The following is a 25,324-nucleotide window of genomic DNA, read 5'->3' on the forward strand; positions in this document are numbered from 1 at the left end:
ATTTCTTATTGATATCCTCTCTCCTTACCACCCCATCATTCCTAAGCCAGCGTCGCTCTGGCAGTGGCTTTCCAGACAAGAGCACACAGGGCAGGGTGACCTGCTGTCCCTCAATGACGTTCACCACTGCTGGGCTGATTCCAATCACAGGGGTCACTGTGAACAGACCACATAGACTAGATTTTATACCTCATATTCAGCTAATCTGTAGAAGGGTTCACCCGACATTACTTTAGGTCACCAGTGGAAAATAATAAAGCCAAACATAGCAATAAAAAGAGATTGCATGGGACCCCCTTCTTTCGTCTAACATGAGTGGTTGTCCAAGCACAACAGAGATGCATTCAAGACTACATTGGAACTCTAAACACTGAAGTCCATGCAGTTTACAGCTTTAACTTGAACTTAACTTTTGACTACTTTAGAGCTGGATGTGGACTTGGACAGAGACTTGATAGCCCTTGACTTTGTTAGGAAGGTCGGTTACAGTATATATGGAAATTCAATAAGTACACATTTTAGAGAACAAATAACACGTACAGCATGGTCCTTGCTGTCCGCTGTAACTGTCAGCAGCTTAACCTGATAGCAGATTTACTGGAATAGGCGTGTGTGGGCAGAGGGGTCAATAAAAGGTCATTGCCTTTACTTCAATTTAAATAGCACCTCCTCCCCCCATAGTCTGGTGTCTCCCTGGTTGCTAGAGTTGAAATACAGTGGGATAGCATGCCCCCTCACTCCCACGTGCTCCTCCTTGATCTCCCTGCCTGTGGATCACTCCCCCAGGGTTTGTTTTCCAGAACTGTGTTTTATGACGCTGCTTAGGGCTCCATCTGGTTTCCACATCCCTCACAATGACATGTCCCATTTAGGAACATCCATTCACATGGGGGAGACTGGTTGCCAAACACATCTTTGTGTAGATCATTGAAAGATCAGTTATATGTTTAGAGTTATTAAGAACTTTGTGTAAAAAAAGATATGTAAAAAGTAAGTAAAAAAAATATAAATCAGCATATTTCTACATTAAACATATACCACTAATGCAATATTATAAATTAAATATGAGTCTGACATCACTCTACGTTCATACAGTGCCAAGGAATTCAAACCGGAATCTTTCTCAGTATCATGATTTAATGTGCTTGCTGCACGATTCAGACATCGAGTCAACACATTGTATTTTTTTAAGTCATATACCTCAATTTTTAGCATTTTTAACATATACAGTATACAATTTAGACTGCAGCCCCATTACTAAGAGTCTTATGAATAACCAAATAGCTGGGAGGGCAGATTTAGCTACATTGATAGAGTTCTAGCTATCAGTGTGTGAAACAGAGTGGAAAAAATCTAAGTGCTATTAGATAGGTGAAGCATTGTATATTTTTTAACTGATAAGCTGCAGTGATTTATAGTTCTTATGGCCAGGAAAGATTCTTACCGAGTCCAGTGACTTTAACCGTGGCCTGTTTTTGGATCCTCCCAAACTGGTTCTCAGCTTCGCAGACGTAAGTAGTCTCGTCATCTACCCAAAGGTCTATGAGAAATGAACGCATAAACCTCAGTGTTGCAGTGAGAGCAAAAGAACAATTGATAAAATAGAACATTGCTGTAAGAATCCACAGCTGGCGTCGGTAGAGCCTGCCTTGGCTCAGTGGTGGACTGGACAGGCCCCTGTCATGATGAGCAGGCTGATATCCTGTTATATAGTTGGCTTATAGTTTCTCCAGGTAAAACCATAAACTATAAAGCAACATAAACTATGCAACACATTTACAACACAACAACGTTCAGTGAAGACATACTGTTAATGACCAGGCTCCCTGTCCTCTTCTGGTTGACTGAACTGACAGCCAAGGGCCTGGAGAAGAGGGAAGCATTGTCCAGCCGTCTCCACTTGATCCTGGGTTGAGGGTATCCCTGGGCCTGGCACTGCAGGCTTATGTTGGAGCCAATGTCAGCAGAGACGTCTATTGGTTCCTGTGTAAATTCTGGGGCAGCTGAGAAGGTGAAGGTAAATCCATTAAAGCTTGTCTATTTATCTAGCAGATAGATTTCAAAATACAGTCTCTAGTGAAAGCTATTTGTAAAGTAGACTGCATGTCTATCATTGGAATTATGACAACTTTAACTCCTGAACTTACAGCCAACATCTAAGGTGACTTTTCCTCTAGCCCTCCCGGCATCATTGATGGCCACACAGGTATAGTCTCCTGCATCCACATCCTGCGTTTCCTTGATCCTCAAGATTCCATGCAGGCCGTCGATGCTCACAAAAGCAGAGGGCCTCAGCTGTAGGTCCCCTACAAAACAAAAACTCGCTGTTTAATCAGAAACACTTCCAAATACAGCACAATAATTGCAAATATATGTTTTTACTCAAGCTGGACAACTTATGTAAGTACAAATTGATTTAAATGGCATATGAATAGGCATAACAGTTTCTCCTAAACTATAGGTGATTCTTCTTAATTATTTTAAAGACTGGAGGCTAAGCAAACTCATCCACCAAGTATTAAACATGATACCATACTTATCAACAAAAGTGATAATCTCCCAGCTGATACCTTTATACCACTGGACTTCAGGATCCGGGATCCCGGTGGCTTTGCACTCCATGACAGTGGTGTCCCCCAGACCAATCAGAATTTCCTTCTGGACTACAGTAACCTTTGGGGCCTCTGACATTGAATTAAAAAAGAAAATACATTTAATGGAATGCTGCCCTTATACCACAGGGTTGACCGCTCATTTGCACTTCTTAAAAACCATCTTTAGTTTAAGGAAGAGCAGGTGATGTTGCTGTTGTCATTTTTTGTCAGATATTGTTTTATATGTACTAGAAATATAAGATGTACTTAATCATATATGTTTTTTAAGGTGGGGGAGGTTCCTCCATTCTTTCATGAGACTGCCACAAATTCAAACAACTTTAATTAAATTTGTATCTTGATGGGCTTTACCATCTAGACACAACAGTTCAGAGAAATACAATGCACCATATCACTGATGTGGTAAACTTACTTTCTAATCACCCTGTATTGAAACACCCATATAATGAATCATCCCAATTAGAACCCTGACTGTGGAATTCTAATGCACATTTGCCTCTTCCATACTCACCAATGTAAGTGAGAATAGAGGTCTGTCTGTCTGTGCCGGCAGGATTGCTAGCCAGACAACTGTAGACCCCTGAATCTCTCTGAACCGTGTTACTGATGATCAGGGTACCATCTGGGGTCAGTCGGTGCCTTTAAAAAAAAAAGGGAAATTAAATTAAATACTTTTGCAGCAAAATACGTGATTTACATTGTAACAATATTTAACTTAGATTCAGTATCCTATATTCAGTGGGTTTCTGCTTGATACTGATTAACAATCGGTTGTCCCAGGATCACACAACAATTTAACCTGTTGAAATAGTCGAAAGCAATTAGACTTGTAGCAGATGGTAAACAAGTTATGCCTGAACACTGGTGGAAGTACAGCTGTGTTTAGCAGAATAACTAAACAGTGGGACCTAATTAAGTAAGTACTCTAAAGGAATGAGCAAACACTCCATTTTTGGCATTGAGAATTACCTGACGGAGCCCATGATAAACATGTCGTTGTGTGTCCACACGATCTGCGGTGATGGGTAGCCTCTTGCGGAGCAGTGGATATGAACCTCTCGTCCGGCAGTGAAAGTCTGATTCCTGGGTTCCACACTAACTTGTGGGGGTTCTGCAGTGAAACACCAAGACGGAATTGTTGTATTTCAGTCAGGCTCAAACTAGGCCATAGTATACAATACAATTCAATTTGTGCAATAATGCACCCAGTCTTTGAATGTGCCTCCCTCTCTGTTTTTCTGGAAAGGCAGCAACAGCCGAAAACCACCACAGGAAAATACCACTCCAGTTTGCAAGAAGTTCATGATGGACCAAACCTCAAGACATGTGCAATGCTGACAAGCAATGGATGCGTTATATATGGTTAAATCATTTGTTACCACTTAAACAGTGCACCTGGAATTTCTCATTGTTGGCTAGTTAGGTCCTTCTCTATTTTCTGGACCATTTGGTGTAGATTCTAAAGTGTACAAGCAGAGGTGCAATGGAGAAAACAACTTGTTTCACAATGTGAAAGCATGGAGGTACTGACTGGTGATAACCTAAAACATTAGAATTACTCCAGATCAACCGCTTAAGCTACTTGTCCTGTATACTTGTATAAACAATTGCTTAATAAAGAAAGATAATCTGCTGCAACCATTTAAACCTTTCCATTTACGTTCTACTTTTGGAAACGTCTATTTGCACCTGGTTAACATTTTGCAATTTTTCTAAATATAGCTGCGACTAGTCTGACACAGTAGTTACTTCAAAAGATAAACTCTTCAAAACCGCCCCTGCTCTCTTCATGGTCTGGGAAATAAAGGCTTCATTTAATAAGGGACAACATGTTTTATTAAGGACATCACAACTTCTGTGAAATGGAACACTGACAGCATGTAATTGTGTGGTGTAATGATCCATAATAATAATAATAATAATAATTATAATAATAGTAATAAAAATAATAATAACTGTGTGCGGACAAGCTGGCTGCTGGTGGTGACGTCAGACCCAAAAGAACACACAGTACTGCGAGTGAAATGAAAAGACAGCCACAGCAGATTGAGGAAATGATAAATGTGTTTCTTATTTATAAATGAACTAAATAAAAAGGTTGAACAAAATAAAACACAAAAACAAACAGACACTGTGAGACAAAACAAACAGACACGGTGAGACAAACTCAAAACAAGCACCGTACTGCTTTAGTTCAGCACATATAGCAATTATAATTCTTTTTATTAAATTACCTCCCGACTCTCGTTCTCTCCTCACCGAACACACAACCCAGAGTGAGTGCTTTGTGCATCTATACATACAATTGTGCCAGGATTCAATTACTAATTAATTATACACTTGAATCCCAGCACATGAACTAATCTGTGCACTCCCCGTGCTTGCATATTAATACACATTTTATCTGCACGTGAAGGCATTGTGCAATCCTTGTGCCTAAATACAACTATATATTTTAAATCACTCATGCTCCACAGCCCCATTACATCCCGTACACAAATATATATATATATATATACACCAACAATAACTCACTACACACAACATAAAACACAATCTACACACAGGGGCGGGTCACCCTGCCACACTGTGACACTGATTACAAACAGATTAGCAATAAATTGGGTCACATAGAAGGTATTTCATAACTGTGTTCATTTTTATTCTGTATTGCTTAAAAAAGGCATTATTGATTCCAGATAGCCTGACGCTCTGGAATCCAAAGTGACCCTGAATTGATTCTGCATTCGTTTTGCTTTGAAGCCTGCTAAAACACAGCTCTGTTTCAACTATTCTGAAATATGCACACAGCTTGTGTCTTATGTTCCAACACAGCAGCTGTGATGTGTAGGGCTGATTAAAGGACCTTTGTAGATGTTCTCCAATAACCTTTGGTACACGAAACACAGATGTGCAGAGATATAAAGAATGTATGGCTTTCACTATTTTTAAAAAAAAAATTTATTGAGCATGTTAATGGTACGCACATTCAACACATTTAGAGGCCATCCACGGTATGATGGTTTAAAATCATGTTTTAAAATGCAGGACTGGGTACAGTGGTTGTGATGTCTCAGTCGAAACCCAGTCTGGATCATACGATGGGAGCTGGAGGACCTCTGAACAGTACTAGACCCCCTCTGTTAATGTTCTGCCAAGAATCCCTTATGATCCGATCACCACCCACTCAGGGCCTCTGTGTGAAATGTGAAGGTCTTCTACTCTGTTTAAAGGATGATGGGTCCCTTAGGGACTCTTCTGTTCTACTTTGAATTATTTAAAGAAATAAGGAAATACATTTGCATCCAGACCTTCTCACTCTCATACAACCCCAAAATTCAATTACTTTGTAGGACTCATTACACTAGCAGGAGATTGTTCCTGATGAGACTCTCTAATACTGAGGCATGTCTACATTGTGAATAAGAGGTTCCAGACAATTGCCTACATGCACTTTGGTCATGTCCACCCATTTAACAATTTTGGTGTAAGATTCTGAAGGCTATATCAGACATTATGGGCCTAAGTGTTCCTTTTTCCCCAGCTGTGTGTTTAATTGGAGACCTCTCTGCCGCTTAGCTTCCCATCCATAAGTTTCTGCTTTTTTCCCCTTACGATAGCAAACAAGGTTATATTACAAAACTGCAAAAACAGGACCAAGTTGTCATTTACACATTGGCTTAATTTAATAACTGAACATGCCTCAGTTGAAAGACTCACGGTGAGAATTAACGATAAAAACACTGAAGATCTGTCCCATACTCATTTCCAACTACTACTGTAATGGTCAGTACCCAATATAACACCTCAGCTATGTTCTGTTAGACACCCTCAACAACCTTCTTTTTTTTAATCCATTTCTCTTCTACCTCCTCTCTTTTCTATAACGAATGTGTGTTATTTTGCATTTCATTCTACTTGTTTTTTTATCATTTTTGTTTTGTTTATGTGCTAGTTTGATTTTGTATTGCATTGTTTTTTTTTTAATAATGGAAAAAAATATTTATAGTGTTTTGAAAAAAACTTGCTTTAAATGTATTTAAACTAATGACTTGTACCAATGTATTGCTAATGCAGAAGAGGCTGTACCAGTTTATAAAGAATGATGTGCTCGTAAAGCACATACTTGTTTATATGAATACACTTTTGAAGCCAGTAAATATAATTCATTCTAAAGTGCTGTTCCTGGTGTGTCTGTTCTTTTTAGTTACACTTACTTAACTGGGTCTACAAAATTCACTTTTTAAATAAATAGGTAAAAAGGCCTACATTTCACAGTGCATGCACAGCATGTGATGGAATTTCTGAAAACATCAAGGTCCTAAAGTTGAAAAGCTATCCCACTCGGACCCTGTTAAATTTTGCTAATCATTTGATTGATGTATTTTATTACATTAAACTATGCAGAGCTACTTTGACAGGACAGAAAAGCCAATGTATTACAATAAAAGTCAGATTCTTCCTTATCTCTGCTTGTTGGCTTGTTTGGAAAACTCCTTTGTGTAAGAATGTACCGCCCACCCCGCTGTGTGTCAAACCTGGCCTCATTGCAATAGAGAATAATGGGAAGCACCCATCCCCTGCTCCTAGCCTCCATCCTTCTTCCTGTGTCAGCAGTCCAACATCAAAAGGCAATTTAATGACTAGGAACCGCTCACTGCAGGTGCTAATTAGGTATCTTCGGGCTATTGTGACAGCTGTTTGCATTGGCCCAGGATCTCCCCTGTTAGTGGTGTTGATGTTAGCCAAAAACTAGCTGGAAGATAAAGGCTTTATGAGGAATTGGCCACCACACAACCCAAAGAGGCACCCACTTCAATGTTACAAATATTTAAGTACCCATTATTATTGTTATGCTACTGTATTTCGAACAAAACTCAATTTAAATAAATTTTATTTGATTGGCCATCATCAAAAAGAGACTATTCTGTTAGTTCACTAAATTATCTGTGCTGATTTGCGTGTGTGAAAAGACCACTACACAGGAGTCCCTTGACTGCTTGTTATTATTTAATTAAGATGCTATTCATATATGGAATATCGACCCCAATGTCGTGATGTAAACAGTTTTTACATGTACAATATATTTTTTTATTAATTAGACAGCAGCACAAACATGTCACTTTAACTATGAAAACTCATTTTATTTCACTTTAAGTCTCCCAGCTGCCACAGATTGTGCACAGACTGGACATGGAGCTGTCATGCATTATATAAACCAGGCTTAAAGGGACCTAAACTGCTTGTACTTTTTAATAGCTGTTAAAAAGAACAAATCCGTTTTACACAGTGCTTTCAAAATCTTCAAAGATTTAACTGTAATTTATTTATGTTGAGCAGCCTGGTGAAACCAACCACCCCATGAGATATGTCTTGTTTGACAAAGACTGCATGAAGATTTTTGTATTGCCTTGTCTGTAACTTCTCCATGCTACTTGCCATTATAGCTGGCACTAGAAGATAGAGTAGGTAGAGCATGTGACAAAGACGACAACACCTTGTACCTTGATTGACCAGGACTAGGTAGACTTCAGGACCCCACTCACCTTGAACTGTGAGGTATACACCAGCGACAGTTGCCCCCCCTTCGTTGGCAGCGATGCAGCTGTACTCTCCAGCATCTGAGGGCTTGACGTTGTGGATCTCCAGGGACAGGTTGCTCATGATGTGGACCCGCGATGGTTCACTCAACCCGGCATCTGCACCGTTCCGTTTCCAGGTCAGGTTGTATCGCACCGTGCTGGAGGTGAGGCAGGTCAGCACTGCTCTGTCACCAGGAGTCACTGTCACATTGTTGGGCACCTTAATAGTAGGGGGAGGCTCTGAAAGGGAAATCAAAAGTTTTTCATCTATGTCCTTTCTAAGCCATGACCATTCCTCCTAATTTGGGTTTGGAAGTAGCTCTTTACCTGCACAGTTAGTACAGTAACAAACCAGCACCTTTTTAAGTACGGTTTCTGAAAAAATAAAGAAGAACTGAATCATAAAACAAAGCCTCCCACTCTGGGAGTATAGTTTTCATAAACTATGTGTCTCTCCTTGGTCTGCAATATAGTGCTGATTTGCTGCCCTCTGAATTATTTATTAATGGAGAGCAAACCAAATGTTTGTTTAAACACTACTGGGACAATATTGTGTCAAGTCCTGTTTCTGTAGAACCCTAAATATTTGGCAGCATTTTAACAGACTGCAAGCTGAAGATCGGAACTGAATGTAATATATTTCAGTTATCTATTTTTGTGCCCTTGGTCTTCAAAATCCCTGTGCCTTTTCCTTTCACAATGAGAGTAGGCATGACCATCCAGAAGCTCCCAAGCCAATGCAGTGCTTTTGTTAGTGGAAGTGACAAAATGAACCAAGGATGCCAATACTTACATATATGTAAGACAGACTGTAGAGAAATATACAGAACACTATAACAATAGTTAATATCCTCACGGCTTAAAGGAGGTAATTATAGCTACGATTCACATTTTTTAGATAAGAGATACAAAAGACACTTAAAACAATGAACATGCCCTGAAACTTCTGACTCGTGGACTCTTTCTATTTTGAAGGGAAGAAATCAAACCAGTCTCATTACTCACCTTAAGAATCTTAATATTGCCCTCAGGCGTTTTTCATATTGTTAACAAGCAAGACTGACTTTTCTGACCATCATACAAAAACATTATCGTATGTTTTATTAATGAATTGATACATATAAAGCATCACATGTACATTTAGATATTTTTTTTTATATAAACCTAAAATATGTTACTATTTTTGTAACTGATCTTTGTTATTTTTATTTTAGGGCATTGCGTAAATAACAGTATGGAATTTTCCAGGAGAAACATTACAACATTCTTAGGAAGTAACCGCTGCCTAAGAAAACTCTGAACATCATTTGAGCTGAGATTGGAGTTGGTTAGTCATGAAAGTCATAAAGAGTTTTTTTTTTTGGTTGGTTAAGAATCTGGGGTGTATTGCTTTGGTAAGACGGACCAGTTTTGAACTGGGCCGGATTAACTTATATGCAAATTACACTATAGCGTAGGGCCCCCAACAGAATTGGGGCCCCTGCGAGGTTGCCATTTGTTTAGGACATTTTACAAAAACTGCATGCAGGCGGACTGGTCCAAACACCGTGGAAGTGAGGCGCACAGAAGCTTGCTTTTAATTTTGTTATTTTATGACAGCTATGCATTTCTTCCTTGATTACAACATATCTGGTCTCTGAGTCTCTCAGATCAGCAGCTTCCTGCTAATGTACACCTTCTACCTCCTGGGAAAGATCCGTCCCTAGTCTACTACATCAGAGGCATCTGCAGGATAAAATGAATGAATCAGGCTCAATTTACATATTCATTTCTTTCAGTTTCAGGGCCAATTTAAAAACCTGTCCTGTCTCAAATGTGCACAGTATGCCTGTTTACATTTTTGAAATGTTCCTTTTTCATTTGGGGGTTGGAATTTTAGAAACAAAGACTGATAAAGGTAAACGGGTACATTCAATGTGGGAGACTTAAGGAAATTCAAATGTGGATGTCTGCAGCCGGCAAGAACGGTTTAAGTCCATAGTGTTTGTTTCTCTCGCTACAAAAGAAAACCTAAAAAGAGGTAAAGGACATAAAAGTCATTCCCTTTTTTTTGTTAAACTACATTTTGTTTTGTTCTACTGAATGCAATGTTACTACTGGTCCACAGAAGGAATCTACTTACAGGTTTGGAAAAAAAATTCCATATACAATTGACTTCCTACGTTCCCCGTTCACACTCTCTGTCCCCAAAGCAGGGAGTGATTAACCAATATGCCAATAACATCATTCATCATAATATGCACAGGGCCTCTCAAAATGTGGGTTAGTGTAGGGACCCCGCATCCTTTAATCCGGACCTGGTTTTGAACGGATGGCTGAACTTTGATCTTGAATAAGTTATATCCAAAATACCTTTAAATGTGGCCTGCCTTCCTTACTGAGTACACTTCATAGCTACATACTGTACATCACTGGGCCGAAGGTTGTGCTCCTATCAGGCAGGCTTTCTCAGCTTCCAGATCAGCAAAAAATACTGCTATTCCAAAATGTAAACCTTTATTATAAAATAATCTCAGTATGTTCTTCATTAAAGTACTGGAGGCAGCCTATTAATATAGCTCTTTATTCGAAGCAGCCCGTCTGTCTGCCATCTAAACAGTGGCTAGTGTTTAAGCTCGATTAACCCCGACTTCAACTGATGTATTACAGTCAAAGATTAATCCAGTCGCTATAACTTGCCAAACTGCAGTTGAAAGCTGAGGCCACTTCTCATGCTCATAAATACTGTTATGAAGATTTGATTTGTGTATACAGTGCCTGCACCTCTCAGACTTTACATCTACAGAATGGGCAAGACAACACTTAAACTATACATACTGCCATGAGCAATGGATTAGGATCTCTGAAGATCTATGTCACTATGTATGGTTGGTTAGACACCAGAAATGACACTATTGGGTGAAGAATGTCCTAAATAATAAACTTAAGACATTGTGTCTAAACCATAGATGTGCTGCAAAGACATTATCACTTATGGTAGTGCCTTGACCGTTCAGCCTTTCTAAAACTGTTTACCACATAAACATATATAATATCCTGAACATTTGCTATATTTTCAAATGCTGTCTTTTTGTGTTGCAGTCAGTTCACAATGCTTAGATGCTTAATACTTTAAATTGGTTATGGAGCTACATTTCCGTTTCATTTAGCATAATGCACGTGTGGGTTTTAGATGGGGCTTGCTACATTTCACCACAGGCATTCGCTGGTATGTTTCAATTGGGCTGCAGTGGGTACAGCATGGGACCACACTGCTACTGCTGGCTCCTTTCCATCGGTAACAGAGCTCAGTACTGGTCCTGTTCCAAAGAAAACCAAGCTGTATCCACATTATCAAATGTACAGCGCTAACATGAACTTACCTGATGTTAATCAGTTATTTTCTTCTAAAAAGACCAACAGAAATAGAGTATGCACTGCCACATCAATCTCAACTGTTTCAACACAGCACACATGTTCCACTAAAATTTATTGCAGTGTTTATTAGCAGGGTTCAATGGGATTTAATTATCTCAAAACTATATTCTAATCTCTTTGCAGATGGTGTGTCTGTAAATGAAGACCATTTGTGCTAAATGTGATTTCTAGGATATTTTGAGGAAAGTGAATGCTATTTGACATGTGTTGTTTTTCGGTATCGGGGGGGGGGGGGGGGGCATATTAAGTTCTGTGCCAGCTTCCAATTTAATTTCAATGTGTAGAAAGTTATGGTACCAGAATCCTTCTGTCCAGTGCAGTTCAGTGATTTAAAACACCACTTAAAAAACAATCAGTTTGCTGAACGCAGCTAATTCAAGCCCTGGAAAGGGAAACCAAACCGGTTACTCTGTGTTTAGGTGTGGTAGGCTTAAAAGAAACGAGGAAAGAGTTTTTACTGAAACTAAAACAATACAACTAACATAAAACAATATTAGAAAAACATACAGAACATATTAAAATTCACAAAGTAGTTTGGAAAGATGTATTAATAGTAGTCATCATAGAGTGCCATACTGAAAAAAAATTTGGAATGCCCAATCGCTTTTCCTCTCACTGCAACAATTCCACACATGGCTCAGGAGACCCGATGGTTCAATGGGCGTCCTCCAATCCCACGACCAAGCCAGCTTAGTCTTTACACCAAGGAACTCAAGAGCGGATGTCAGCAAGCTACCGACCTCTGTTGGACAAAGGCCAGCCCTACAGGTGTTCGCCTTTCAGCTGACTGGGCACCTGGCCAACAGTTTTCGCTGCAGTGTGATGAGGAAAAACAGTTCCTGCTGGTTTTGCCTCCCTAACCCACGGGCACGGCAGAGCCAATGTGATGCTCCCTTCCGAATCCCCAGCAAAGACCAGCCTACTTTGCACAGCCAGGACGTGAACTTGTGCTGCATGATTCAGCCTGCGCATCATGCAGCTGAGCTTCTACCACGTGAGCCACTCTGCAACCCCACAAATGCATATTTTGTAGCCATGCATGTGAGTGATCCATTAATGAAGGAAATAAAATTCATAGTAAGATACTGTATAGAAATGTTGTCACAGGGACATTTCTCATCGTCACTGCTGTCAGACTAGCAGTAGATAAGTATGCTGCTGACGATAGTTCCATTAATGGTGGTGTGGTGTTTGTGCAGCCTTTAGGAGAGGATGATAAAGATAATATTGCTCTATCAACCCTTGATGACTCCCCTTACCTGAGACATCCAGATAGGTCTGGGCACGGCCAGTGCCCACACTGTTGATGGCTATACATTCATAGTACCCTTCATCTTCCACAGTGACACGAGCAATCTCCCAGGAGACATCTGCAGACTCCCTGTATTGAACATATTTGATCATGAATAATCTATCAGAAAATAACAGCTGTGCTAAGAGTAGATACTGTGTCATGGCGTTGTCTTACAATGATTACATTCCTTGACATAAATGAAACCTTAATTGTGCAATTCTCACAGATCATTAAAAGCAGAACGGTAATTCTAAGATTCATCAGATTGCAAAGTTCACATTCCCTTTCTTCCATTATGGTCAGTTCAGTAATCTTTGCTGTCTAGTAGGAGACAGGGGAAGAAGGTGTGACGCTCTCCAGTCCTACCTGAAGAACTGATCCATTCCAAGTTTAGTCCCGCCTCTGCTGAAGCGTAATGTGAAGGGGATCAGACTTTCCACTGAGCAGGAGAGAGTACCACTCTGTAAGTAGTAACCAGGAGTCCGTGCAGGCATAGTCACCTTCGGGGCCTCTGTGAGTCAAAATAAAAACACTTCCAACATGACATAGGAACACTGAATATAACAATGGAAGAAGCACCTTTTCACAATTGGGAACACAAACAGGTTATGGGTGCATGTCCTTACCATGCATTTAAAAGTACATGTACCCAACTACTTTTTTTGTAATTGGGCAAGCAAGTAAATCAAGTTTATTAATTGTAACAAACTAAACGTAGCATGCTAACTGCAAATGATCCTGTGGTTTGTAAGAAGGACAGTATTAATGATAGTCGGCAGGATAATTTCAATCGCAACAAACTGAGTGCCTGCAGAAAGACTACTAGGTTTTAAGATGTTCACAGTTGCAACTAACACAATGTATCAGTCCCCTCCCCCCTAGAGAGAGGTTCCTAACCTCCCGTGTCTTCTGCTTTTCATTCTAATTGAGCTTACAATTAGTTAACTAGACCCTTAAATTAACTAATAATTTGCTGAATTAGTCCATTTTTAATGTTCTCAGCTCTTAAAAAGTTGAACATTTTAAGTTACTTATAAAAAGTTATAGCTAACTTGAAATCTGCAACTATTTAAGAGTTCAACACAAGTATAAATGTCTAATTAAGCTAATTATTAGTTCAATTAAGGGTTTAGTAATTGAGACGAAAACCAGAAGACACAGGGTGTCCCCAGGACCAGGGTGGGGAACCATTGCCCTAGAGGATTGTAAAACGAGGTATTAAATTAGTCCAGAGATTTCTTAAGTGCTGTACTAACTTATAACTCATTTGAATAGAATCTTTTAATGTGTATTTTCAACTTGTTAAACAAAGCGGTTATTGTAAGAAAATGCTTAAAACAATACAGCTTTAAAACTTTTGTTGAAATATGCAATTTAAGAATGCAGCTCTCCTCTTATTCTCCTGTCCCCTCCCGCAATCACTGGCATTTTCTGATACACAAAAACAAAATGATCAGTTTAACCATGAGCTCTGTACTAAAGTTGGGAAGCAGCTGATGTCTCCATATAGTTGTAATTGACTATAATGTAAAAATAAATAAATCAATACATAAATAAACATGGGGTGATTTGGTTGACTCAAAGTAAATGATGACACAGCCATTCTCTCCCCAGAATCAGCACTCAGGAGAGTATGCTGCTTTTGTTAAATGTAGCAGTAATATAAAATAAAAACAACAGTATAAAAATACTGACCTGGGGCAATGCTGTAGAATGAGACACTGGAGACTCTCTGGAAGAGGAAATCGTCTTTGTCATAGCCAGTCACCTTCATGAAGAAGGCCTCGTTGGGAGGGATGAACTCAGTGATGTTCCAGATGCCGTAAGGGTTGCGTTCGGGGTAGAAGCGGATGGGGATGGTCTTCAGGACTGCACCCGAGATGCTGAGGAGCTCCAGACGGTCAGCTCTTCCAGGGGGAGTGACTCCAGTGGTGTTTAGGAGGACAAAGGTGGGGATTCCTACACAGGGAGGCTTTGATCAATACAGACAGTGCATTCCACAGAGACACTTGTGGAGTATGTTTTATTTTACAATATAAATAAATGTTTAAACTGATTAAATTACATTTAGATTCAAGAAAAGATTTGCGTAAATCAGACAAAAATGTTTCAATGTAATTGCAAATCAAGACGTAAACTAATCAATTTCAAAAGTCCAGTTTTATTCGGATTGTATCACGTGTGTGAAGTGTTAAAATTAATAATGTCAAATTCAAATTGAGCTTAAGAGTCTAACTTAAAGATACATGTAAACAGATATGCGCATGGAAGTGGTAAAAATGTTTACAGTGTTTGGATAAGGCTATGTTGTGGTATGTCTGGTATTGGAGGAATGATCTAACCTTGCACAGGCCTGCTTAGAGTCTTTTTGAAGTCCAGTGTAGGCTTCCTTGCAAATCCAGCTCTGAAGTCGATGGTGCTGAGGCCTGAAATACGAACTGAATGTCTTCCACTGCTGGATGTCTGAGGAGAGAGAATATCAGCATGTACTCTTGGATCAACAGCAAAGGCACAGTGGGGTCCTATTTTCATGACATAAACAGTGGTGGATCTAAATACAGCCCACCTTCATCCCCCTGTGTTGAAAATGTAGGTCATTGTGACATACATTCACAGCAGCACTTGCACGTAGAACTTGAGTTTGACCACTGGCAACCATTTTTATTGGCTGTTACCAACAATCAAACTACAAGCAATGTTTACAGGGGATGCTTAATGAAAAAAGTCTTTATAAGTCAGTTTGTTTTTTTAAACATATGAAAGCTGACAGAACCAGTAGGGTCCTAGTTGCTATCCAACATGCATCCTTAATGCCACACTGAAAACCTCCAGTCTTAACCTGGCTTCATAGCTGCATCTTTAAGTGGTTTAAGATGCTAAGATGTCTATTAATTTGACTAATATATATCCAGATTCAGATATGCATGTTTGGGCTGGCCATGAAAGCGAAACAAGCACAATTTGTTTTACAGTTGGACAGATTTATCTCTATCTGTGGAGCTTATAAAATGGGACATATACATCATTCTAAATTGACAACAATAAACGAAAAGATGTAATGGTCTGGAATTCCGACATCGATTCTTTAGAATTATCCAGCCAAAACTCTTCCAAGTGAAGAGCATTAAGATGCAGACCAACTGTTCTGTAAGGAAGATTACAATTAATATTTTTTTTCTGAAGTTTAAAAGACTTAATATGGGTATAATTATATATATAATATATAATCATATATATATATATATATATATATATATATATATATATATATATATATTCGACAATGTACATTAAAAAAATAAAATTGTTTGGTGGTTTGTTGTAAAATGTACTTTATCTATTTAAATTTTGAAGGACCCCTAAAGTTAACAAAAAACAGAGGTCACAGGCTTACATTATTGGTGTCTGCTGTGATTTTATCTGACTGACTCCCAATCTGGATTTGTACAAAAAATTTTCCCTATATTCAATTTCATCTTATTTGGCTCTAAATGCATGTCAAGCTGTTTTTGTTTTGCTTAAACATTACTTGAGACAATTGAGGAATTCCTTCTATACTTTCATTCCAAGAAAATTATCCATCTTGAGAGAACTATATATTCTTTACCAGGCTGTCCAAAGATTTTGCTGAAATGCAGGACAGCTTTCTAGCTTTTCCAAGCGAACGACTTGCTTCTTTATAACTTAAACTTCTTGCACCAGAGTTAGATCTTGCTTACATTTCATATATGTCTGTCATGGAAACAATTAAACTGTCCATGAATTAATGTCAGTAGGTTTATTTTTCATTTACAATACTTTTTTTTTTTCATGTCAGTTCACAATCTTTGGTTTCTTATGTGCAGAGTTTGGGCCATACTAGCTAAGATCCGGAGTCATATTTCATTGGAAGAAGTAATTTTCCCCATGAGTGGACAGAGTCCTTAAGTATGAGACCTGCTGTTGGATATGATGGGTATTCCTTAAATGCAAACCAAAAGGCTCCTAACCTGTGGGAAAGGAAAGTTCTGCTGAGCTATTCTGAATCTGAGCTGCCCAGATGATCATGTATAAGCTAACCACTGTGTGGTTTTTATACCATACTGTGACAGGCAGAGAGTGAATCTAAGCTGTAAATCTCCCTCCCGACCTGTGAGGGCGCTGTGCTCGAGGGCAGGTAGGACCTGAGGCTGCTGTACTCAGGTGTACTCCTCTTGGTCAGTACTGCTGTGTGCACTGATTGGCTAGATTTCGGTGCAGTGTTTGACTTGTTCATTTATTTTTTTTATTTCCAGCCTGAGCTTAACCATCGCCTGTTCTGTTCAGGAGTGTTTATTTTTGTTTGCCTGTAATAATAAAAGGCACCCACGGGGGGCGTTGTTCTGCATCTCCTGCTGTGGGTGAACATGTTTACAAATACAATAGCAATTACCGTTTATTTATTTATTTATTTTTATGCAGATGTTTTCAAATATTTTCTAAAAATAATATTTGTGAATTCATAAGGATAATTATACAATAAAAACACATCTGCAAAACATTTTTCAGAAACACAAACTTGCTGTCATGGTTGCTTTCTTTAAACATTTCTCTTCTTGGCAAATTGTTAGGTTTTTAGTCTTGTGTTGTTCTTTGTTAACACTGCCCATTCACACCACCCAGTGCACTGTTATCACAAGGGCACGGTGTTAGAATCACTATTGGGTGATATGAAACTCCATAGAAGCTACATCCTGTTTGTTTAGTTTGAAGCAAGATACACAGTCATTTGTCATTTAGATTTTATAGTGGATTGTGCATGATATAATAACACTGCTCTAACACTGACTATCATTGTTAAAAACATTTAGAAAAGAGGGCCAGTATAATACTTAATATTGTTATAGACCACTGTCCTGCAAATGTATATTAGACTTATTTTCATCCAGGAAAGCTCATCTAGAAGAGGTCCCACATGTACACTGCAAGTAATTGCTAAAGCATGCATAAGGCAGCTAAGAATGTAGATGAATTTGAATTGAAATATTTAGTGTAATTCATTCTAATGGAAAGAACCTAACTCCTAATTTCTTCTTTTTTTAATAATATACAATCTAATAACAATATGCCTGGATGCATCAATAAATATTAAAGTATATCACAATGTTTCACAAATGTCACAGTCAATTGATACATCTTTGACTGTTATATGCACATGGTATTAAAAAAGTTAGAACACTGGAAAAGTGGTTGCACTAAAAAGATAACAGCATATTGGCATCATTTAGTTAAAACCCTTATCCATAAAACAAGAGGATGCTATATTCCAAGTCTTATCTAAAAATGCATAGATTGCGCTTTCCAAATTAATAACATCCAGTACAGAATTCTTCCAAAGTGCTAAAACTGGGGTTTCGGCAGATTAAGTAGTAATTTAGTCTGTGCTTTACTAACTTGTATAGTAGATCTGTCTCCTAAGACTGCAATTAAAGGGCTGCAGGGGATATGTATTTGGCATGGATCTTAATTTGGCATTGGGTGAAGAAAATGTGGTATTACTATTGATATTCTTCCAGGATGATGCATTGTTCCTAACTCTATCTCCCATTTTGACTTTCAACTAATATTACTGTATGACAAATTCTCTTTAAATAATTTGTATAACAACGGATTTAATAGAAATATCTTCAATTTAGTCAGACTAGGACAGGAAACTGGAGGGATTAGGTTGGCTAAAGATTTTTTGACATGGTTGTAAATTCTAGTTTCTCCATGGCATCTGCCCTTTAGAGATCTCAAAGAAGGGAATACATTTTCTTCAAACAAATCGCCCACTTTATTGATTTGAGCATTAATCCAAGTGAGGTTAAATAAAGGTTTCTTTTTATACAAAATGTTTGGGTTAAACAAAAATAAATTATTTTAAAGTCCTTTAAAAGAAGGGCTGATCTCTTGAAAATGTTGTGTGCAAATGTCACGATAAAGTTATTCTTCAGAACGGGTGGAAGGCCATGTAACAATAAGTCTTTTGAAATATTTTGAACTATTTGAACCAAGTTGGGGGATTATTTGATTTTACAAATCAATCTCGAAGAAACCTAAATTGATAAAATAAATAATGCCAGTAGGGATTGGGAATATTCATACCTCTTCTATTATGACTGTTATATAGTTGACTGATGTAACCCCTCATTTCTCTATATAACCACAGCCATTCTGGGTTATTTGAAGTGGGAAGGGTTGAGAATTCCTTTTGAGGTGATGCTAACATAGAATCCTTGTTATGTCTCATTTAAATCAACATTCCTGGCAGCTGTTTTTCTCAGAATATGGACCTTATCTTGGTGACCCTCAGTAAGCCCCAGCACTGCCTGTGAAAGGACAATAGCTTCTGGGAAGCCCCAACACTATGTGGAAGCATCAGCAGAGCCCACAGATGAACTTTTGGGCTTCCGTATGGAGATATAATAAATATAATCTTTATTTTTACATAGCACCTTTCAGAGTGGAACACCATCACAAAGCACTTTATAAGATACAAGAATAGGGTGTGTGAACTATGAATTTGCAGTGTCACTTACACCAACGCCTCACCCAAAAGAGGGAGCACAAGGAGGTTAAGTGACTTGCTCAGGGTCACAGAATGAGTCAGTGGCTGAACTAGGATTTGAACCAGGGACCTCCTGGCTACAAGCCTGTTTCTTTACCCACTGGGGCACACATCATCCTATAATATAGGTAACATCTCATAGCACAGAGACATGCCTGGAATCCTCCATATGAAAGTGCAGTCAGAGAGTGCCTTCTCTCTGTAAACAAGCAAGGTTAATGCCCTCCAGGAAATATGCACGTCACAGAGACACAGTACCCCACAGTCATTTCCTGTGATTGTCCTCTACTACTTGCTGAGGCCCATCTTTTTCAAGGCAAAAGTACAGAAGTACAGCAGCTCAAATGCTTTCTTCAAAGAAAAGTAGCATTCTTTCAAAGAGAGCTGTTTGTTTTGGTTTGTAACATTTTTAAAGCTACCCGAATGTTTTCTTTGCCATGGGACTCTTGTTGCATTAGAATGTTGACGTCATTGCATCAAAATAGCCACATTTGTTTTATACATAATTACACTAAGAATATTGTTGAACTATACTCCTAGTTAAACCATTTATTTTCAAGAAAGGAAAAGGATAACAACCCCCCCCCCCCTTTCTCCTGTATCTTGACCCATCTCTATCTGAAATATGTCCAAAGAGGGATTTTTTTAAAGACTTTCAGTTCCTCTCTTCTGTTTTTATGACAGGCCTACAAAGTACATGGCTCGATGCCAGAATCCAATTCCTTGGGGTTGTTTGCATACTTTTTGGATTACAGTCTTCCTAAAAACTATTACCATGGGTCATACAATATAATAAACTTTGAAGCCAAAACCAGTCATCAGTGGGGTCAAAAGAAATTACGGAATGCAGAAAATAATGGTGGAATCTGCTGAACTGCAAAGAGGAGCTGGGGTCTTGTCTGATGTTCCCACTTCACCATTTTCACAAAGCTCATTCTCTGAACATACCCCATCCTATGCCATACTAAAGACAAGTGGAATAGACACAAAATGATAGACAATGCTAGCTCCCATTGTACTAGATTAAAACGGTTTCACAGAGATGAAGCATATGAAAAGTCCAAACAGAATGCAAATTGTACACACCAGTTATTATAAATCCATCAGCTATCGTAACACGAAAACTCAGTGATTCAAGAGTTATATGCAAAATGGTTGATACTAAGGGGTAGATGTACTAAGATGGGCCAGTAGCAGCGCAAACATACCGCAATTTGCATTTCTGTTGCAACAATTCGCAAAGTCTGCATTTTGAAGATTAAACCATTCGAAGGTTCATCAAGGGAAAATGAAATGCTTGAGGGAGAAGGGACAAGGGCCTTGCAATGATCAGTACTTTTTACGAAATCAGTCGAATGAAATCCAGCAACAGGAAGCAAACCACAGTTTGCAGGATATCAGCACCCGTGTCATAGACAAGAGGAGGACTTGCATAAACACAACTAGTGATGAACCTAATAATCCTTGTGAACACGGTCAGATGAACCAGCGTAAGAGAGAAAAGAACCTCAACGGTTACAAGCCTTGAATTAAATGCCCAAGAGCTTCTGAGAAAACAGCATGGGTACAGTAAAAGAAGCTATGTCTTAGCTGGTGCTTATCTTGGCGAGAGCTGAGTCCAATATCAGCATGAAGTTTTAACACCTACTGTCATCTAATGGAAATCCTGTTGTATTTACTAAGAGAAAATATGTTAATAAAGACAGCCACAATATACTAATTTAAATATGTGCTGCGTCATCTTAGCAAGATCTTTAGCATTGCAAGAGTCGTGCGACATTTTTTCAAATAAATAATGAATGGCAGTTTAATCCTATCTGATTCTATAGTGGGGACCCCACCTTCACCCACAAATAAAAAATGTGTTTCTATGAAAAAGCTTTTCATAATCATACAGTATCCCCTCGCTAAACCGGATATGTTTCACAAAATCACATGCACATACATTTATACTGCTCACTGTATTTTTAAATGTATAAATCATTGCACTGAAATAATACTATCGTGTTTTACAAATTGCATTATCAAAAAAATATTAATATGTACAGTGCATCTATGCAGTATACAGTACAGTAGTAAAATCTAATGAATACCTAGTGCACGTTATTTTTGCTTTAGCCTGCAGGCTACCGGTAACACTAAATAGATCGTGCAGCTACATTGTAAACATTGGTGTACAATGTGAACAAAAGATTATTTTAAATTGAAACAATGATTTTAGCATTTTTTAAACTACTACTATTATTATTATTATTATTATTATTATTATTATTATTATTATTATTATTAACTAGGCATACTTAATAGCCTAGACAATTAAGACAAAATAAATCATGGTGCCGCATTGACAGGTTATGATACTAACAGGACAGTCAGTTCTCGAAAATACAAATTTCAAAGTACCAGCAACAAATTTTGCATTATAACACTAATTTGTATTATCATGCGTAAGCCAGATGTATACTGTCAGTTTTATTTAGGTCAGGGGTGCAGTGCTAAATTGTGCACAACTGCAAAACACCTTCACATTAATAGAATAGGTGTGTTTCCTATTCCTATACAGATGTTCAGAATGAGCTGGTGGATTACCTGCATACATAAGTATAGGGATATTTTAGTACATCTTTTTTTACAACTTTAGTACATCTCATTATAATATCTGTGATGTAATATCTCCACCCCCTTTTTGCGAATTTATGCAGGAACACCCATAATTGCATATTCATCTATGGCTGAACCACAGAGAAAAACTGCTGCTGCAAAGAATTCGCTAAAAAGTCGCTAACAGCATTAAGCATTTTTAGTACATTTCACCCGAGACTTCCAACTGGTTTACAACTATTGCGACAGCCGCAACACTTTAGTACATCTACCCCTAAATCTGATGGTGGTTTATCAGGATTTAATAGACAGATAGGACTGCTCGTACAAAATTCATTTTCAAAACTATTTAAATGCAGTTCATGAAACCATTTTAAACTGTTTAAGAGAAGTTTAGAAGTTCATTCTATTTTTCTTCAAAGCCCCAATTAACCTAAAATAATGTTTATAATTATTCTTTAGCACAATCCTTAGAGTTTGGTAAAATTCCTTTAGTAATCAAGACCCAAGGGATGTTTTGCATTCTCCTTAAGTATGTTGTTTCAGAATTACAAAAAAACTCAAATTGTAACACTGCAACACTTTTAAAATATTTTAACTGTATTACAAACTTCTCCATTGCAGAGTTCTTTCTTTTAAATGTAAATTACTTATTTAATTTATTTCTGCCATTTAGAAATAAAACATACTATTATTCTTACATGATCCATTCCAACCGGCAGTAATTGACACACCAGTCTCAGTACACAGATGTATTAATAAGAGTAATAATCTATTATAAATAAATACTTACAGATTTATTACACAGAGCAAACAGTGAGGAAAGGTAAAGATTCAAATAAAAAATGGTACCATAAACGAGTACAGGAATGCCCCAGGGCGATGTATTTCAAGTGGTCTGCTGCCATGGTTACAGGGAAAACACAATGTTGTAGAATCCTTAGAGCTACTTAAGCTAACAAAATACTGTAAGAACAACCCCTAATTTTAGATGTTATAATTATTCTGTTAAAACACACATGTTTTTTGCACAGGGGAAAATCTTATGTTGGTTGGGTAAAACTGATTGATTTATCATGGCTACCAAAGAAACAATTCAAGTTCTGGTCTCTGGAGATGATTGAGACTTATGTGCCCCTCAATCCATCAACCAGGAATGTGAATCACTCATTTCCTTAGCAGCAGCTTCAGCTGGAGTCCACTCTGTACCCACTTGAGGGAATTTACCCTCCCCTAACATAGCGACCCATGGAAATGAAATCCTTGAAAAGGTAAACTTATGTGTGGCAGCTTCAGAATATTTTCCACCAAAACTCACAAAATAGTCTTACTTCTGTACGCATCACAAGGGTAGTCTAGTTTACCCATTGCACCTCTCTCCACTTTAGAGATCGTCAACGCAAAACTGTAACCGTCAGTAATTGTTTGTGAGTTAAACTCTTACAGCAATGGTTTAAATTTGCATCCATGCCCCTTGTGTATATGTATGAACATTCACCTAATCTGAAAACAGTAAATAAAGGTAAGACAAGGAGATGGGTCTGTACAGTATTTGAGTAAAATAGGAGTTTACCTTTATAGACCACATCCCAGGGTCTGGGTCCTTGATGTTCACTACTTTGGCAGAGTTTGGGATATGCAGCAACTCATTCAGGCCGGTGCCTTTCATTATCAATTTTCCTGCAGAAAACAAAAGGTAATGAATATTAATCTCATTCTTTACTAATTCTAAACAAAACCAAGGTTCCAAAAGTGGACCTTTATATATTCCAATTTAGTGAATTGGGGCAGAAGAGCTAATATATTGTGGGCCCCAATTCACTAAATTGCAAGGACTGATTTAATAAATATTGGGTTCTATTCACAAAGCTTTAACTCACAAGTGTTTTTTCAGTCTTTTTATTTATGAATAAAATAAAGATTTATATTTATGAAACTTTTTTACTGTTGGTAATGAAATCGTCAACAGTACAGTTCATTAAGCAGAATTGTAATTATTATTATTTTATTTTTTTTCTTAAAGTTAAAGCTTTGTGAAAAGAGATCAATTTATGTTGTCAAGGACTGTTCTTACAAAACCCATTTTCAAAACTATTTAAATGCAGTTCATGAAACCATTTTAAACTGTTTAAGAGAAGATTAGAAGTTAATTCTAATTGTTTTCAAAGCCCTGATTAACCTAAAATAATGTTTATAATTATTATTTAAAACAGTCCTTAGAGTTTGGTCAAAAAGGTCCATAATTTTGTTAATAAATAAATTAGACAATCACATCAAATTCCTTTTTCCCTCTGAACCATACCCAGTGGGTCTCGGATCTCAATCACTGGGGCTGGGCCACTCAGTGCAACAGTGACCTCCTTCAGGCTGGGGTCAAAGGGGATCTGCCAGGTGTTTGTCACCCCTGTGGAGTGATCGGTGGACAGCATATGGACTTTGGAGGCCTGGACCGCCTCTTCAACCCATTTGAGTACCTGAAAGAGAACAATACAAATTAAACATCCCCAGATGACAGCCCCTCTAATAGACTGGCTTGGGAAGTAAAATGGAGGGTGAAAAAAGATTAGTGATTGTGAAGTAACAAGCATATATGAAGTGTTTATTTTTAAATTACCATTGATATGACTAGAAGTTAAAACCTTTTCATATGCAAAAGAACAAAAGACATTGCGCTGTACAGTATGTATACAGCTTTTTCACATCAACGGGTTTAGGGACGAAATCGTAACACTGTTATTTTGTTTTAAATGTATATGTAAGGAATACCCAAAAGCAATATGGAGGTTCATCATACACCAGTTTGCTGTATTAGCATATATTTCAGGAGGTCAAACTGAGGCACGTGATCGACATGTGACCATTTTCGTATGGAAATACAGCTTAATTTCCAAGTTTGTGCTGTCTCGTTAAGAGATTTTCAAATTTCAATTTAATTGCAGTACTAACATTTCTTCTTCCAAGAATCTGGATCGAATATCTGTATGGTGGTAATTTTGTGACAGACTCCATATAACACAAATTAACAAGCTTTGCTGTGTCAGCTGACCTCTGAAGCTGAAGTGCTCCAGCTGTGTTAGTTCTCCTTTTATCACGCCTGCTATAGGTTTTTGAGGCTTACAAACTCACTACTAAGCAATACCTAAACCACTGCTTGGGCAGGTCTCCACATGCAACATGGTCCTTTGAAGAACTGTAATGAGATGAGGCAAGACACTGTATGAATGTACTACTGCTACCCAAATATTTT

The 25,324-nt window shown here is 38.0% G+C and overlaps 1 protein-coding gene across 2 annotated transcripts in view; it reads right to left on the minus strand.

Moving 5' to 3' along the window:
* The window catches only part of hmcn1 (hemicentin 1), a 91,848-nt gene that overhangs the window by 44,825 nt on the left and 21,699 nt on the right, over positions 1-25,324 (minus strand). For both annotated transcript variants that reach the window (XM_041271187.1, XM_041271186.1), the window contains exons 5-18: positions 24,380-24,551; positions 23,651-23,757; positions 15,251-15,371; positions 14,604-14,867; positions 13,275-13,419; positions 12,874-12,995; positions 8,162-8,437; positions 3,585-3,726; positions 3,127-3,254; positions 2,571-2,684; positions 2,148-2,306; positions 1,809-2,003; positions 1,445-1,540; positions 29-156 (exon numbers count right to left, since the gene is read on the minus strand). In XM_041271187.1, coding sequence (XP_041127121.1) covers positions 29-156; positions 1,445-1,540; positions 1,809-2,003; positions 2,148-2,306; positions 2,571-2,684; positions 3,127-3,254; positions 3,585-3,726; positions 8,162-8,437; positions 12,874-12,995; positions 13,275-13,419; positions 14,604-14,867; positions 15,251-15,371; positions 23,651-23,757; positions 24,380-24,551 — 2,169 coding nt within the window. The remainder of the gene's footprint in view (positions 1-28; positions 157-1,444; positions 1,541-1,808; positions 2,004-2,147; positions 2,307-2,570; positions 2,685-3,126; positions 3,255-3,584; positions 3,727-8,161; positions 8,438-12,873; positions 12,996-13,274; positions 13,420-14,603; positions 14,868-15,250; positions 15,372-23,650; positions 23,758-24,379; positions 24,552-25,324) is intronic.

Source organism: Polyodon spathula, chromosome 14 (assembly GCF_017654505.1).
Source record: "Polyodon spathula isolate WHYD16114869_AA chromosome 14, ASM1765450v1, whole genome shotgun sequence".
Lineage (NCBI taxonomy): Eukaryota > Metazoa > Chordata > Actinopteri > Acipenseriformes > Polyodontidae > Polyodon > Polyodon spathula.